Source organism: Aethalodelphis obliquidens, unplaced genomic scaffold (genome assembly GCF_003676395.1).
Source record: "Aethalodelphis obliquidens isolate GAN/ISIS:26980383/991018 unplaced genomic scaffold, ASM367639v1 scaffold9, whole genome shotgun sequence".
Classification (NCBI taxonomy): domain Eukaryota; kingdom Metazoa; phylum Chordata; class Mammalia; order Artiodactyla; family Delphinidae; genus Aethalodelphis; species Aethalodelphis obliquidens.
In genome coordinates, this window is record NW_020837953.1 from 27,095,999 (window position 1) to 27,113,740 (window position 17,742).

A 17,742-nucleotide genomic window follows, 5' to 3' on the forward strand; every position below is an offset into this window, starting at 1 on the left:
GTGGCTCTGTCAGTGCTACGCTATGTTCATCATGTCCATGCAAGTAAGAACCTTGCCCGTCTTGTCCCAAATATTTGCATTACCCTGACCAGTACATGACACTATCTAGTAAGGAATATGTCTTTTTCAAATGAATGAAGCTGAATGACCTTGACCAACTTACTTTCACCCTCTGGGCCTATTTTCTCACCTATAAATGGTTGTAACTGACCACCTCCCAGGTTGTTGAGGACAAGGGAAAACATTCATGAAAATGCCTGGCCAGGGTCTGGCACATAGCAGCCTTCATGTTCCCCTTCAAATTAGTCAGCACCCTGCCCTCCTTCTTCCACACTCTGCTCACCTCCTCCAGGAAGCCTCCCCCGATTATCTGCCAGCCTCCAGTCCTGGCATCCATCCCAGAAACACTTGCTCCCCACACACTTGTCTAGAGTCCACACGATATTTCTGAAATATATGGATGTCTGCTTGTTTGTTTGTCTGTTACTTTTTCTGTGCCTGAATCCTCCGCTGGACAAAGGTAAGACTCCACCTTCCGTGGATCCCCCCTCAATAATCATCATCATCACGGGTATCTGAGGTGTAACCAATGAGTTGTTTTCCAAACATGAATCAGGATAAACTTAGCTAATGCTCAAGTCCTCAGCATCACAGCAGCAGCAACCCGCTGACATCTGGACCATGCTCCACAATTCACAATGCACTTGCATGTCTGTTTTCTAATTTGATCCTTGAAACACCCCTGTAAAGCCAGGATTTGTTATCTCTATTTTACAGGTAACAGAACTGAGGCTTGGAGGGGTTAATAACCTGCCGGGGTCACATGGCCCGAGAGGGGCAGACCAGGGCCCAGGACAGAATTGTCCTGTCGGCTTCAAAGCCCATTCCTTCCAGACTGGGTCCTTACAACTCAGGTGAATAAACTCACAAACACAATAACAGCGACCCCTTACATTTCTATGGTGACTTCACTTTCAAATAATTTTCACATCCTCTTTTGTAAGAATCTTGGAAAGCTCACAGACCCATCAAGGATATGTCTAGCCGGAAGGTTAGCCCAGTGAGAAGGTCCCCTCTCTTCAAGAGACAGTAATGGAAACAGTGAGGCCACAGAGAAGTTGCTTGCCCAGTGTCACAGGGCTTGCTAACCGCTGGGCCAGGATGTGAACTCTCATTAACTTGCCTGACTCTGATACTCCTCCTACTTTATCAAGTTCCCTCACTTTTCTCTGGGCCTCTTCCCATCTGTACAATGGGTTGGATGAGAAGATCTTTAAGCCTTACCCCCTGGTCTATGTCCTTGGGAGAATCATGAAAGCAGGACCAGTTTTGGAAGTCAGATGATTTGAGTTCAAATCCCAGGTGGCCAAATCAATCGCTCAAAACTCTCCCTGAGCCTCAGTTTTTCCATCTTCAAATGGTCGTAAATGATAATGGAGGTAATGGATGTGGGGCAGGGAGGTGGGGGGGGGGCGTTCTGGCACATTCAGAATAATAAATAAATGTCAGACTTCCTCTCTTTCCTTTCTAAGTCTGTGCAGGGCAGTGCGGGGAGCACGGGGGTTCTGGAAAACAGAGGCTCAAAATCTATCCCAAGCTCAGTTTTCCCTTTTATAGTAGGGGACTCAGATTAAAGAAGCCAAGACCTGCATCTATGGGTCTTTGGTTCAGCAACTGGGAGCAGGGAGATAATGACCTCCCTAGCAAAGGCCCCTGACCTCCCAGGAATTTTCTGTGTGTGCCTCCTCCCCATCTCCCCCAATCTTCATTCTAAACATTTTCCCCAGAAAGAGTTAAGCCTTCTTTGGGCTTCCCCTTCCTGACCAGCAGTGCCAGTGGAGATTAGAGAGATTGGATTTATTTCTCTTAATAAACAGAAAAGAAGTTTGGCCAGGCAGGTAACAAGGAAACAATTGGAATAATAGGAGGTTGGAGCAAAAGGAAGCAGGACTTCCTCCAGACATACCTACGGCCACCCTCAGACCTGGGGAAACAACAGCCAGGGGCAGGGAGGTGTTGCCCATGCACGTGGTCCCAAATCAGGTCGACCTGCTGCCCAGAAAGCCCAGTGCTACCCAATACCAAACACAAGGCAGGGGGAGGCCTGCCACTGACCCAATGACCCTTAACCCAGACTGTCGGAGCAAGGACCTACAGAGTCAGCTTTTCCAGCCCCTGCACCCAGGCTGATCTCCCAGGGGAAAAGTGTCCACTGCCCTGGGGTATGCCACTAGCCTTCTATCTCTAATCCTGACAGTCTGACCACAAACCATCCTGCTGCAATTCTGACCCATGCCCCCTCGAGTGTGATAGGGATGACTTCAGATTGAATCCCAGTGGGGCAGCCCTGGGACAGACTTCATATATTGTGGGGACTGCAGAGCCCTTGGAAACACCCCTCATGCAAACCTTCCCATGGGGCCTGGCCCAGTCATCTCAGCCCCAGCACCCAACTTCTGTTTGTGGCTGGGCTGCAGGGGAGCAGGGCCCATATCCAAAAGGAAGATCAGGCCGGAAGCAATCACACAAGAGGCCTTTCACCCTCTTCCTGACCCCTAAAGTGTTCCATCTAATTATCCTCCAGAGGAGGTGGTTAAAGGACACTGGGCGGGTAAACACAGGCAGAATGGGATGGGCCTGCACACACCGCCATTTCCTCACCTCTAGCACTGAAGCAGGAGCACAGGAAAGGTAGACTTCCTAGGACGGCTGGCCCCAAGGGAGCCCCACCCTCTTGCAGAGACTCATGCCCTCCACCTCAATCAGGAGACAGAAACAGAGAGGAAGATGAGGGAAGAACAAAGCAAGCGGCCAAAAGAAAAGTGATTCCAGTAGGGATGGGCCAGATCAGCCACCCCTCCCGTCAGGCTGCCCATCCATCAGGCCAGAGGGAGCCTAGAGGCAAGGAATTAGCTGTAGTACTTCAGGTAACCACCGCTGCCCCAGGTACAGCCTCTCCATTAACTTGGGCCTGTTTCCCCCATCTGCAAGCACACTTCCAACACAAGACCGTTTCTACCAAGGCGGGGGGAAGGAGTGGTGGGTGGGGCAGTTGGCTCAGATCCTGAGCTCACCACCCCAGGAGGTGGATGTTTGCGGTTTGGCCCAGGTGAGTGGTGAGGGGGACCAGGTAGGAAAAGCTAACACTGCTAAGAACCTAAAGCATGTTATGCTCCGTGCTGGGTCCTCTGTGGGGCTGGAAACCCGGATCCACCTCGACGACTGAAACACCTTTTGAGTGCAGTTGGCTTTCCAGACCCAGAGGGACCCCCCCACCAGAGATGTAAGGTCACGTGCCTCTCCCATTGGCCCCAGGCCAGAGTCAAGACTCTGACCCCCTGACTCAGCAGCAGAGGGCAGAACCTGAGTGAGACTGGGGGAAGGGGGCACCGCCTCACCGTCCCAAGAGCCGGGCGGCCAGCACTTCCTGCTTAAGCCAGGGGATTCCTGCCCCCTTCGGGGGGTCCTCTCCATCTCGAGCGGGGCTGAGCCCTGGGCTCTTCGCTCCCCAAGCAACGGCGCCTAGGGAGTCACCACCTCCGACACGCCGCGGACCCCCAGAGGAGCCACCCAGGCCGCACCCTCGGCGCCGCCCGGCGCCTGCCCAGGTGCCCGGTCGCCTTACCTCGGCCTTTACCCTTGGCCCTCCTGGCCTTGTCGTCCGCCTTCTTGGCCCGGGGGGCGGCCGGTTCGGCGCCCTCTGTCCCTGCCGCCTTCTTGCGCCGCTTGCCCCGCAGCCAGCTGAAGGCACGGCGGAGGCCGGACACGCCGGAGCGAGACTTCTTCCTGCGCGGGGGGCCGCCAGGGCCCCCCGGCTCTTCGGCCGCAGGTGCGGCGGGGGGCGCGCAGGCCGCCATGGCTCGGCCGGGGGACCCGGCGCGAGGGTCAGGCCCCCTGCGGCGGGGCGCCCATGGGCCGGGGGCGGGCGGGCGGGCGGGCAGGCGGCCGCCGCGCGGAGACGCGCCCGCAGAAAAGTTTGGGCGGCGGAGGCAGAGAGGGCGAGGAGCGAGGCGGGCGGCGGGAGCGGCGCGGGAGGGGCCGCGGGGCGGCGGGCGGGGCGCGGAGGCCGGCCGGGAGGGACAGAGCCGGGAGGGAGAGGCCGCGGGGCGGGGGCGGTGCTGCCTTTGGCCCCTCCCCGCCTCCTCCGGCCCTCCGGCCCGGGTCCGGGAGGTCGGGGACTCGGGGAGGGCGAGGTCCGGTGCAGAGGGAGGGTGGTCCCGCGCCCCCAAGCCGCGCCTGCGGGCTGGGGCCGAGAGGGCGGGGTCGCGGGGCGGGGCGGGTCCGGGAGGGGGCGGTACCGAGGTTCCGTTTCTGCGGGGGCACTGAGGAGAGCTGGGTTCGAACAGAGAAGTACGGGGCGATGATGGGGATGCGCAGGGAAAGGGGGGAGAGAGGTGTTGGGGTTGGACCCCAAGAGAACCTGGTGCCCTGAGTTTGGTCCGGGACGAGATGGGGGATTCTGGAATTCTTCTGCAATAAGGGAATTCTGAGAATGTTTTCCAGGACCCGGGCAGTACTGGAGGTTTTGCTCTAGAGACAGACGTCAGACCCACCCGAGAGCTGTGACCGACAGTGGGTCTTCCTCTCCCATCTGGCGACTGGGAGTCGTCCCTTCGCTCCTTTCCCCTTCCTCACCCCACCTTCACCTTTCCTCACCCCATCTTCCCCCAGCCTCCATCTGTCCTCGATGTGGAGCTGGGACCCATGCCTCTTGGGTGACTGGGATGAGGAGAGCCGTGCCTCAGTTTACCCTTGGGCCAGGCAGGGAGTCCCCAGAGCACTCCTGCCTGGGTCTGAATTTTCCACTGAGATGCTCAACACTGATTAGAGCTGATCTTGGATTAAACTCACAACTTTATAAGGTGCTTTGAGATCCTCTGCAGGTGACAAGTGTGACTGAGGAAGCTGGTAGGGAAAGGAAGCCTTTAAGAATCATTAAAATGCTGTGCTTGTTTCCTCCAGACCTCTGGCTCTTTATTATAGCTGATCAAGCACTTTCATATCATCTGATCCCACAACAAGCTCTGAGGGAAGCAGGGCAGGGAGTGATACCCCCATAGTACAGAAGGGAAACTGAGGCCAGAAGAGGACAGTGATTGCCCAAGAGCACAGAGGTGGTCAGCAGCAGAGGAGCTTAGATCGACAACCTAGGTCTTGTCTCTGCCTGGTCCCCAGGAGCTAGAAATTGCCCTAGGGTCCAGCTGTGGGTTCAGGGCTCTTAGACTCCCTCACTGGGTCCCCAGAAGGGCATCATGATTACCCCACCGGTTAGAATTTGTCTTCATCGCCCAACCTGACCCTGGTCAAATAGCTTTCTCCTGGTCCCCACCCAGCCCAGTCAGCCCTGCTGTAGTACAGACAACACTCACTATATTATAGAAGGATTAGAGTGTGCATTGTGACCTCTCTAACCTGCCTTAGCCCCCGAGTGCCCCCAGCGGCTCAGCTGTGGCAAACTTGGGCCATCACTGACACCTCCCCCCTACCACCTGGGGGACCTGGGGCAGATTACTGTCCTTGCTGGGCCTCAGTTTCCCATCTAACCACCATTCATTTGGTTTCTGCCCAGCCTAGCACTATCCCTAAGGACCCTACCTCTCCTTCCATTGGTGAGTATCAGAGGAAAATTGTTATAGGCAGGGCTGAGACTTCGAGAGCGAGCGATGCACAGGGCCTTGGCCTGTTGGAGAGTCTGGATGCATTGGTAGGGAGGAAAGAGGAAAGCAAACATGCTCTGGCTTTTGGAAGTGGCGATCAGGAGAGGAATGTTGGGCAATCTTGCCCCCCACCAACCCTTTCAGCACCTCCTTTCTTCCTGGTGGCCAGACTGGTTACACAGTTTGCAGAGCCCAGTGCAAAATGAAAATGCAGGGCCTTTATTCAAAATTTATTAAAAATTTCAAGAAGGCAACGGCAGAGCATTCAACCAAACATGGGGCCTTTCTAAGAGCAGGGCCGTGTGGACTACGCCCACGAAGTTGGCCCTGCCAGTGGCTCATATAATTCCTCAGCGAAAGGTCCCCTAGAAACACAACCCCGAGGAGTCAACTCACAGATTGGGTCCCCTGATTAGGAGAAGAGGAGAGGAAAGGGGAGTGGGGAGAGGTCAGGTCTGTGTTCCCCTCACTGCTCCTAACTCTGACACCCAGACATTCTCACCTCCCATCTCCAGCCACCCCTCAGACCAGCAGCCCAGCTTTCCTGCTTGTCCCCTGGCCTAATGGACTGGCCTGCTTCTGAGACCCTCAGGGCTAGCTGGGAAGGGCTAGCCTGCAACACTGCTCTCTGGATTCATGATTGCTCAACTCAGCTACATTTCTTTGCTGGCCCTCTGGGCAGCTAAGGAAACTGACTTCCCAGCAGCCGCTGTCGGCAGGGCCCAAAGTCCATCCTGGAGCCAGGCTGTCACCTGACCAGGAAGGAAGCTGCCAGCCTGTCCCCAGGGAGGAACCAGCAATAACCAAGCTTGGGGCTACAGCCCCTGAGGCCATCTAGCTTTGCTCCCTCTGTTTTTGTTTTTCTTTTTTTCCTTTTTCTGGCTGTGCCACATGGCTTTCAGGATCTTAGAAGTACAGAGTCCTAACCACTGGAACGCCAGGGACTTCCCTGCTCCCTCTGTTTTTGGAAAACCCAGGACCACCCCATGTTGCCCTCACACCCATCCTACACTTCCTGACCCCCCACCCTTGGGAGACCTGCCTCCCATAGGCTCCAGCTTTGTCCCCTGCTAGGCCTGGCCTCCACCTACAGACTCCAGACTAAGCAGCCACGCCAAGGTATGGCTGAGCCTCCCTCGTTTTAACGGGAACACCAGGAAGGGACAGAGTCTGTAAATCATGCAGCTGTGGGTGGGAGCACTTTGGCTTCCCTCAGTTCTTAGACCAGCTGGAGGGCAGAGCAGTTCTGCAAAGTCGAGGATGTTGAGAGATTAATAGTCCTCGTATTCCATAGATAAGAAAGTGTAAATAGAGGAGGAGTGACTTGCCAACAGGCACACAGCTACCTCTGGGCAGAGATGGAATTTAAAACTGATTTGTGTTCGTGGGGGGGGGGAGGTGGGGGGGTTCTAATTGATCACTTGCTTTGTGCCCCTGCCCCACCCCTGCTGCTTTCAAGGGTGGGCAGTTAAGACCCTGGAAAAGCAAAGTATTTATCCTGGGGCCGCAGCTGGCCCTCCAGGAACCTCCAGAAATGTTCTGCTTAACTTCAAATGCACCTGTATGCATTTTTTCTGGGGAAAGGGTCCACAGCTTTAACAGATTCTCAAAGGGGTTCCTGTTTCAGAATGAACTAAGAATCTACACTTTGATCCTTTTCAGTGGGAGAAGATAGAAACGGGCTCCTTGTATCTGATGCCCTCTACCTCTTTCCTCCCTAACCTGGGGGCGCGGGGAGACCCTGCAGGTCTCATCCCCACAGTGGACACTCCTGTGGCCCCTACTCTGTGGCTCCTGGCATCTGTGGCAGCGTATCAACGTTTCAAACAACCTCCCTGCTGAGGTCTTCTTTGATCCTCCCAGCATCTCTTAGAATCAGGCCCCAAGCCTAATTCCATCCATTTTCCCTGCTGGGTTGAGAGGTGAAATAATGCCCAAGGTGTTGGTGATGTGTGTGGAATGGAGATGGAGTCTTGTGGGTTCTCAGCTCTGAGTTGCTGCCAGCTCCTAGGAGGCTGAGGGAGGGAAGGAAAGAGAGAGAGGAGGGGGAGACAGAGAGAAAGGAAAGGTTGCTGTTGCCACTGCCCAGTCTCCATTGTGGAATGAATTCTGATTCCTTGCATTCTTTCAGCCACTATCTCCTGAGCACCAGCTCTGTGCTCCAGGCTTCCAGACTGACCAGCTATTCTGTGATCAGACTGTCACTCTCTGAGCTGTACACAGTGTAAAAATGTGGGTTTCAACCTTTTTCTTTTAGCAGTGGAACTTTTATTTTTCCCTGCAAACAAAAGCCCCCTGCATTTTATCTGACAGATAAAACAGATAAAAGCAATGCTTTATACATATGAATTTATTTTTATAAATCAAAAGGTATAACCTTTACTTAACACAAAATAAATCAGCAGGAACAATGCCAACATTTTGATGGACTAAAAATTTGAAATCCTGAGTTACAGGTGTGGTTATTGTTTTAACAGAGAGCCAGCGTTCAGTTTATTTCTGCAACAGTTTCTCTTAGGCAGTAATTAGAAAATACTACACTTCATAGACAAGCAAGGGCAAATGGTAAGAGTTTTAGCATCTTGGTAGAAATGTCAGGAGAAGCTTTATCTGAGGTCTGCACAGAAATGAGTTATCCAGCCAGCCCAGCCTAATGGCTTGTTAAAAGTTAGCCTAACAAGTTTCTCATCTCGGTCCTGCCACTAACTTGGTGTCCTTGGGTAAGACACTTGCCCTCTCTGGGCACCAGTTACCCCATCTGAATATCTGATTTCACCTAGAAAAGGAGAGTGTGAGTGGAGGTACTGGAGTGGGTTGGGGTGTGTGGGGTGATGCATCGAGCATATATGGAAACTTCATTACTCATCCTCACCGCCCACCCCCATCCCAGTGCCAGACCTGAAGAAGGAGCCACAAAACCACTGAACTGCCCAAGTTCAAAGGCAGAGGCGAGTTGCCATGGAGACGTGCTTTGTTTCCCAACTGTCTGGCTGCATCTGACAAGCACAAAAGCTGGCCAGATGGACACTGACCTAGGCTGAGAGAGCCAGGATTTCCTGACCCCCAGATCCACAGGGCTCACTGCTGTCCAAGGAGGGCGGTCAGTTCTCAGTTCTCACCCCCGAAACAGGGGCATGACCAGTCTGGTCTGCCAGTTGATAAGGCTTCCTGTAGGGAGCTGCTGGGTGGGGCCTCCAGGTGTTTGCAGACACCCACTCCACCAGTCCTGGGCAGCAAGGCTGGCCCTGTGCCCAAGGGCAGGGCTAGGAGGGAAGTGCCCACGCTCAGGGCCTTCTGGAAGCTGGGAGAGGGGTCAAGATGTATGGGGCCCATGATCGCACATGGGGCCTACACAAACACGCCGAGACACAAACACAGCTTGACAGACCCACATGCACACCAGTTTACCCTGGCATACTCAGATACATGGACACACACCAAGACACAAACCCAGATACACACTGATACCTCTGAGTACCCATAAACGCCCAGGTACACTGAGACAGCCTGATATCTAAACACATGTAAACACACACAGGTACAGAAACATACCCAATTATACACAGACATGCTGACACACACACATATATACACAAATGCTCACATTCCCAGATGCACAGACACTCATACTGTCATCCACTGATACAAAAACAACACACACAGATACCCACTGGCCCATAAATCAGAGAGAGATATACAGAAGGCCTAGTCACATAAATATAAACAAACAGTTACAGATGGCAGCACCAATGCACAAAACCCAACACACATTCAGGCAAGAGGAAGCGAAGGGAACTAATACTTGGTGAGGGTCAATTCTGCACAGGCAGTGTGAAAGGGATTATATCTGTAGGATCTTCTTGAAATCCTTCCAACAATCTGTGAAGTTGGCATCGTTATCCCCTCCTTTTACAAATGCGATAACGTAGAATATATGTATCTATAAAATGCCCAAACAATGCAGCAATAAACAGGGTAAAATGTGAAAGTGCCTCTTTACGCATGTTCCCCACCTCCACCTCACCACTGTTAGTGGTAGTGGGCAGTATGCATATATTTTTTCTACGCGTTTACATACAAGCATTTAAAAATATTACAAGTCTGAACACTTCCCACAAAAGCAACTCAGAGTGGTTAAGAAATGTGACCAAGGTCATAGAGCCAGTTAGCAGAATCAGGATTTGGATGTAGCTCTGGCTCACTCCAAAATACTCTTTCTGCTGCCTCAGCCCACAGACAACCACAGAGACACAAATTCACAAAGGGGAGGCCCAGGGCAGGGGGAGGGGCTGCACCTCAGGGCTGGCCCAACAGGCTTTCTGTCTGATTGCTCTGGGTTCCCCGGGTGGTTCTTCTGGCTAAAGGCGTTGCCCCTATAAATTCCTGTTAAGGGGCAGATGTCTTCCTGGGATAGGAACCTTTGAATCATTGACCCCAGGTGAGCACCAGGCAGGTGACTAAGTGATGCAGGCACAGCTCCAACCCCAGCTCCCCCCAGTCTCCTAACCTCTCAATCCCTTCTCCACACACCCCAGAGGCACCTTTTCTGATGCTATATCTGGATCTTGTCCCTCTGGCAGCTTAAATTCCTTCCTGTTGACTCCAGTGTAAATCCCAGCCTCTTGGACACCTAGGGCCCTTCACTCTCCAGCCTGACCTCCCTCTCCCCATTTTTTTTTTTTTTTTTTGCGGTACGCGGGCCTCTCACTGTTGTGGCCTCTCCCGTTGCGGAGCACAGGCTCCGGACGCGCAGGCTCAGCGGCCATGGCTCACGGGCCCAGCCGCTCTGCGGCATGTGGGATCTTCCTGGACCAGGGCACGAACCCGTGTCCCCTGCATCGACAGGCGGACTCTCAACCACTGCGCCACCAGGGAAGCCCCCTCTCCCCATTTTTGCATTTGGCAAAGTACTTGTCCTTCAGGACCAGCCCAAATGCTCCTCTTGTTGAGCCTTCACTGACTCCCCCGTGCAGATTCACCCCGGCCCCACAGTGTGCTCAGCAGACACCCGCCATGACTTACAATCATCACTGTCAAAGCATCTCCGCTGATGGACTGACCAGCTTCCAGGGCTTGCCCTAAGTGCTTATATAATTGCCTCCCTTAATCTTTACAACAGCCCTAAAGAGATAAGAAGTATTGTCCCCATTTTACAGATGGTTAAATGGAGGCCCAGAGAGGTTGAGTCCCTTCTTTAAGGTCTGATTTTCTCAAAAGTCAGTCCTTGGCCACATCACATACAACCACATTATAGCAAACATGTTTCCATTGCCCTCCCAGCTAGAAGCCCTGGAGAGCAGGTTTCCTCGTCTCTTCCTGGCCTCCTTCGTCTCTGAACCTCTGGTGCTGGCACAGGCTTGGACAGTGGGGAGGGGCTCAGTGAACGGTTGTTGAATGAGGTCCCCATCCATTTGCTGTGACAGAATAAGAGAGGATAGGCGAGGAGACACTGGGGTACCCTGGGAGGACCCCTGCTAGATGGGATTCCCCAGGAAGTCACTGAAGGCAAGAGTTCCCTCAAGATTGGGATGTGTCTGCCCCTAGATCTCAGGGACATCTGTGCAGACCCTGCTAGGGGAGCAGGTGTCCTCTGGCTCCTCCACATGTCCCTCCCATCAGGAGCTCTCAGCCAATCTGTTATTAAATATTTACTGTTTCCCACTCTGCTCAGCTTGGTGCCAGGCCCTGGACAAGGGGACCAGAGAACAGGGAACAGGGAACTATACAGTTAATGATCACCTACCAGGTGCCATGGAATCCTCCCAACAGCCCTGCAGTGAGTCTCTCAACCCTATTTTTGCAGCTGGAGAAATGAGGCTCAGAGTAGGGAAGACACTGGTTCGAGGTCACACAGCCAGTGAGCCAAGATCCAGAGTCAGCTGTGTGGGCATCTGTGCCCCTGCATCCTACCCCCCACCTCAGAGCCAGGGAGGATGTGGGCTGACTCAGACAAGACTCAAGGAGGCCATTTTTGAGGTGGGGTGTGGCTGGAACCCAGCCTGCCCTGGTGGACATTTTACAACAATAGCTTGCCTTTGTCCAGCACTTTCCCTTCCATTAGCTCATCCAGCCCTCCCCAACATCCCCTCGGGTGCCTATTATTATCTCCATTTGACAGATGAGGGATGGAGGCTCCGTGAGGTCAAGTGACTTTCCCAAGTTTGCACAGAGCATGCAGAGCAAAGCAGGGGTAAACTTTCAGACCCTAACCCTCCTCCTGTGTCTCCCTGCTGCCTCCACTTCTGCCTCCTCCCAGCAGTCCTCCTTGCTGCCCCAAGTGAGCTCTCTAAACTGAACCGTGGGCAATTCCCTGGCGGTCCAGTGGTTAGGACTCTGTGCTTTCACTGCTGAGGGCCTGGGTTCAATCCCTGGTGAGGGAACTAAGATCCCACAGGCCACATGGTGTGGCCCAAAATAAAATAATTAATTTAGGGACTTCCCTGGTGGCTCAGTGGTTAAGCATCCGCCTGCCAATGCAGGGGACATGGGTTCGAGCCCTGATCCAGGAAGATCCCACATGCCACGGAGCAACTAAGCCCATACGCCACAACTACCGAGCCTGTGCTCTAGAGCCCGTGAGCCACAACTACTGAGCCCACATGCCACAGCTCCTGAAGCCCGCACGCCTAGAGCCCATGCTCCGCAACAAGAGAAGCCACCGCAATGAGAAGCCCGCGCACCCCAACAAAGAGTAGCCCCCGCTCGCTATAACTAGAGAAAGCCCAAGCACAGCAACAAAGACCCAACACAGCCAAAAATAAATTAAAAATAAATCGATTAAAAAAATTTTTTTAACTTAATTAATAATTTAATTTAAATAAATAAACCCAACCATGAGCCTCCAGCTCTAAGGGCCTGGCCATTCTCTGCTCTCTCATACCTCTCACTGCCACACCTTTGCCCGTGGCTGGTTCCTTAGCTCTCCCTGACTCATTCACCTTCCAAGCTCCTACTCAGCCTGCGAGTGCCAACTCAAATGCTCCCTTCTCTAGGAAGGCTTCCTGGATTGTAAGGATTTGTTTGTATGGATTTCTCCATACAAACCTCTAATAGATCTTATTGTATTAAATTGCTTGTCTCCCTCCTCAGAGGGAGGGCAAAGACAATGATTTTTCAAGTCTGTCTTTCCCCTTAAGGGCAAAGACAATGATTTTTCAAGTCTGTCTTCCCTGCACATAGCTTTTCATTGAATGAATGAATGACATCCCAAGGGCTCTAACAGAAATAGGGACATTGGGACTTCTTCCCTGGTGGTCCAGTGGTTAAGACTCCACACTCCCAATGCAGGGGGCCCAGTTCAACACATGGTCAGGGAACTAGATCCCACATGCCGCAACTAAGAGCCCACATGCCGCAATGGAAGATCCCACACGCAGTAAAGAAGAAGATCCTGCGTGCCGCAAATAAGACCCGGCGCAACCAAATAAATTAATTAATTAAAAAGAAAAAAAAAGAAATAGGGGCATCAAGAAGAGAAGCTATTAATAAACATTTGTTATTATTTTTATCCAAAAAAAAAAAAAAGAAGAGAAGCTAGTATTTAGGGAGGAAAAAGAAGGGATGGGATTTTGCTTTTGGCCATTTGGAGTCTGAAGTGCTACTAGGACATTCAGCTGGATACATCTACTAGGTAGGAGTTGGGGTGGGGTGGGGAGGAAAATTGACCAGGAAGAAAAGATATTAACAGCAACTGCCAGTAACTGAATACTGACTAGTGCCAGACCCAGTGCTGAAAACCTTCTTTTTTGGCCACGCCCTGCAGCATTGGGATCTTAGCTCCCAGACCAGGGAGGAGCCCATGCCCCCTGCAGTGGAAGCTTGGAGTCCTAACCACTGGACCACCAGGGAAGTCCCTCAGTGCTGAAAACTTTATGTGCCTTATCTCATTTGATCCCCAAGAGATAGGTAATATCAACTCATTTGATGGAGGAGGAAGTTGAGGCTCAGAGAAGTAGTTTTCCAAAGTTGCATTGCTAATAAAAGGCAGAGGCAGGATTTGAACCCAGATCCACAAGATGCCAAAGTCCACGCACTTAATCCTGCCTCCATATGGAGACTATGGAGGACTGAGTTTATAGAACACATACCTTTAAGGGAGAGAGTAGGAAGCTGAGATCAGAGAGGGAACCATTCAAGAGATAGAAGGGAAACCAGCAGGGTGGTGTTTGAGGCCAAGAAAAGAGCTCCAAGAAGGGTCAGGTCAACAGTGCCTACTGTCCCTGAGAGATCAAGGTTGGGCAAGGGATTTAGCAACTGAGAGGCAACCTTCCAGAGAGCTGCTTCCACGTGTTTCAGGGAGTCCATAATAGGACCTGCCTGAGTGGGAGGTGAGAAAGTGGAGGCGGTTGGCTAGAAAGAGAAGGAGAGAACAGGGAAGAAAGGGAGCATCCCATCGGTATGCAGGCCTAGGAGGGCGGGGCAAACAGGTTGGGGCTGGCCTGGAAATACTGGGGAAGGGATGCAAGCAGGTGGGGGGGGGGGTGAGCATATGAGCACTGTGGGTTGAGTCAGCAACTAGCCTCAAGGACACCCTCAGTCTCTTCCTTGACAGCCCCACGATCAAACCCTCTCCTCCATCCCATCCCCATCTTGCAGGCCAAGCTACACTAGCCTCATTCATCCTTTCCTCTCCCTCCCCCACCCTGTCCTCACCGCTCCCCTGAGGTTGTTCAGGACCAGCCATCCCCACTTCCAATCTGCTGTCTCACCCTCTCTGGCCCAGCCTGGTGAGGCAGGCAGGGAGGAGCTTCCAGGCAGGAAAGGGCTGAGTCACTCGGCCACACATCTGGTCTCAGATCTTGATACCCAGCTGAAAGGGGCAGGAAGGAAGAGGGCTCCTCCCCAGCAAGCTCTCCTGGCCAGTCCTCACTTTGCCAGCTGAGTGGGGCAGGCTGGGAGAGGAGAGCCCTTGTCACATTAACAGCCAGCATTTGCTGAGCTGCTTCACCCACTCCAGCTGGGGTCCTTTGCTTCTATGCTTGCCTTTAAAAAGTAGGGTCTTGGGCTTCCCTGGTGGCGCAGTGGTTGAGAGTCTGCCTGCTAGTGCGGGACACACGGGTTTGAGCCCTGGTCTGGGAGGATCCCACATGCCGCGGAGCAACTAGGCCCGTGAGCCACAACTACTGAGCCTGCGCGTCTGAAGCCTGTGCTCTGCAACCAGAGGCCGCAATAGTGAGAGGCCCGCGCAGCACGATGAAGAGTGGCCCCCGCTTGCCACAACTGGAGAAAGCCCTCGCACAGAAACGAAGACCCAACACAGCAAGAATTTAAATAAATTAATAAACTCCTACCCCCAACATCTTCTTTAAAAAAAAAAAAAAAAGTAGGGTCTTGCCTGAAAAGTAGGACCTGTCACCTCCCTTTCACAGGTGAGGAAACTCAGAGAGACAAAGTGACTTGGGCAGGGTCACACAGATTGGAGGGCTGGTCCATTGGTGTCCTCATCCCGTGCTCTGGGCACACAGGAAGGGATGGTGTTTGGAGACAGTGGACAAGGAGGCTGAGGGGCTCAGGCATACCAGTGGGTGACGCCTGCAAAAGCTGGGTGGAGGGAGGCACTAGGCCCATGGTCCTGCCAAAACGGCCCCTTTCCCAAGCCCCAGTGGAAGGCAGACCCTCCTTCCTCCCCACTCCCTGCTCTGCCCTTGCTGTTGTTGGCTCAGCTCTGAGGCACCCCATCTCATTCCTCAGCATCTTCCATCCTCTCCTCACCGTGCCATGCTGAGAGGAATAGCAAGGACCTTGGCAGGCGGTGTCCTACCATTCTGCACTCTGCCAGGGCACAGTGTTCCCATTGTTTTGAGCAGTGAGAGGTGTCCAGGTCCTGGGGAGGAGCGGGGGATCATGCCAGGCCTCTACTCTCTCCTCAGGCTGCTCAGCAGCCTTCTCTGGGCCCAGGCTGTTTGTCCACACAACAGTGGACAAACACTGAGTTTGAGAGTGACATTGGGCAAGTCACTTCCCTCCTCCTGAATGGGGCAGGCTATGTAGATTATACAGAAAAGCAAGCCAATCAGCATTCTCCCATAGACCTGGACCATCCCTGATACTAACTTTTGATTGATTCAATTGCATTTAATGTGGCTAGAGTCACAGATGTGCCACTTGCTGTGTGACCTTGGGCAAATTTCTAGACTTCCCTGAGTCTCGGTTTCTTCCTCTTTAAAACAGGAATAGCAATAATAACACCTCCCTATGAGAGTGGTTGTCGGGGTTGATTTAGATAATGCCTGAAGCAGGTACCACACAGTGTTTAAAAGAAAAAAAAGAGAGATACTTAGTATTATTGGGAGATATCTGATTACAAACTGAATTCATGCTCAAAGAGAATCTGGGAAATGCAGAAAAGTACAAAGTTGTAAATCAAAATCACCTGTAATTCCACCCAGAAGCACCTTTTTGTGATGATTTTCTTACACAGAGTGGAGTTGCCCTCCCTCACCCTCCAAGAGAATGACCCATGTGCTTCCAGGGAGGATGGGTGGATAAATCTGCATTTTCTGCATCCTCTCTGGGCCTCCGGTTCCCTGTCTGGAAAGAAAAGGGTTGAAGTAATCAGGGAAGACAAATAGATTTAATTTCATATGCTAACTGCTGCCTCAAATGGCTCTGGGTTCACAGTGCCGTGATCAATTAATCATGTCTGCCATGGACGCAGGGGATGCAGAATGGAGCAGTGGTAGTATATGTAACCTGTGTAGCCACTGTGTAGAGTCTAAGAAATCCCTAAGAACCACTTCAGTTTTTAACATTCTAAGAACCTTTCCCCCTTTTCATTCTACTTTCTGTTCCAGATCCTGGCTTCCTCTGGGGAATGGGGAGGGAATCCTTGCTTCTTCTCCCACCCAAGGCCTGTCCTCAGCATACTTCTGAGGTCTAGTACCTAAACTAGCTCCTACTTAACATTCTCCATAGTTGTACCTTCTCTGCAGAGCCCAACTAAGGCTCTCCCCCAGTCAGGCTCCAAACAGGGGAGCTGGGGAGGGAGGAGGGTTTGGGTGTTTTCCTCACTAAAAAGGAAATATGCAAATAGCATGCCTTCTAGCAGTCATTCCTCACCAGTCCAAGCTTGGTCATTTGAATATTAAATGATCCCATGCAAATGAGCACATCCTCTCTCCTTAGCAGCCCTGCAGTTCTTTGGGCAATAGGGCTTCAACCCAACCTGAGTGGATGGGTTCAGGGTCCAGATAGCCCTCTCTGCAGGTGAGAAAGGACAGTGCCTGAAGGACTCAACTGAAAGATTTACCAGCTCCCATTCCGGCGTGAGGGCTCTGTGAGGCGGACCTGAGCTCAGTAAGGGGACAGAGACTCAGAGAAAGCTAGGGACTCTCTAGGGATGGGGATGGGCTCCATCAAGGGGGAGGTCCTCTGTAAAAGAAAAAGGACTCAGGGGCTTCCCTGGTGGCGCAGTGGTTGAGAGTCCGCCTGCCGATGCAGGGGACACGGGTTCGTGCCCCGGTCCGGGAAGATCCCACATGCTGCGGAGCGGCTGGGCCCGTGAGCCATGGCCGCTGAGTCTGCGCGTCCGGAGCCTGTGCTCCGCAGTGGGAGAGGCCACAACAGTGAGAGGCCCGCGTACTGCAAAAAAAAAAAAAAAAAGAGAAAGGACTCAGTGATGAGGAGGGTGCTGAGGAGGGGGACGGACGGTGGGAGTTCACTGAGGTGGGTAAATCTCAAGAATCTGAGGTGTGGTCCCACGGCCCGTCCCTTTCTCCCCCTCCCAGTCCTGCAGGCTTGCCAAGGGCTATAACCTGAGGGGCCAGTGGGGTGGTCCCTGAGATCCCTGAATAGGGCCATCCCAGGGTTCCAAATGTCTTTCTGGAAGCTGCCTCCAGCCTAAGGACCCCAGAGGTGGGAGGAAGCTCCCAGGAAATGAGAAAACCTGGGAAGGCTCTCTTGTCCCCCATGGCCCCAGGCCAGACCTCCCTCTCACTGGCTTCTAGGGCCTTGCTCTCGGCCCTGGCTCCCTAGCCCCTAAGGCCTCACAGTTTGTTGCTGAGGACTGTTTGGTGTTGCCTGCCTGAGGCCCCATCTCACTCACTGAGCCCCGTCCTCCCCACTGAGCCCCCAGGCCCCTCACTGA

At 52.9% G+C, this 17,742-nt stretch overlaps 1 protein-coding gene across 6 annotated transcripts in view; it reads right to left on the bottom strand.

Moving 5' to 3' along the window:
* Window positions 1-17,742, bottom strand: part of NHSL3 (NHS like 3) — a 45,018-nt gene that overhangs the window by 24,662 nt on the left and 2,614 nt on the right. For 2 of the 6 annotated variants that reach the window (XM_027109252.1, XM_027109254.1), the window contains exon 2: window positions 16,030-16,187. Coding sequence is in view for 2 of the 6 variants with exons in the window: in XM_027109248.1 (XP_026965049.1) it covers window positions 3,626-3,857 (232 nt within the window). In the remaining 4 variants the exon portion in view is untranslated. Of the gene's footprint in view, window positions 1-3,625; window positions 3,950-16,029; window positions 17,101-17,742 lie in introns of those variants that run through there. The other 4 variants (XM_027109253.1, XM_027109251.1, XM_027109248.1 and 1 more) reach the window with 2 other exon arrangements.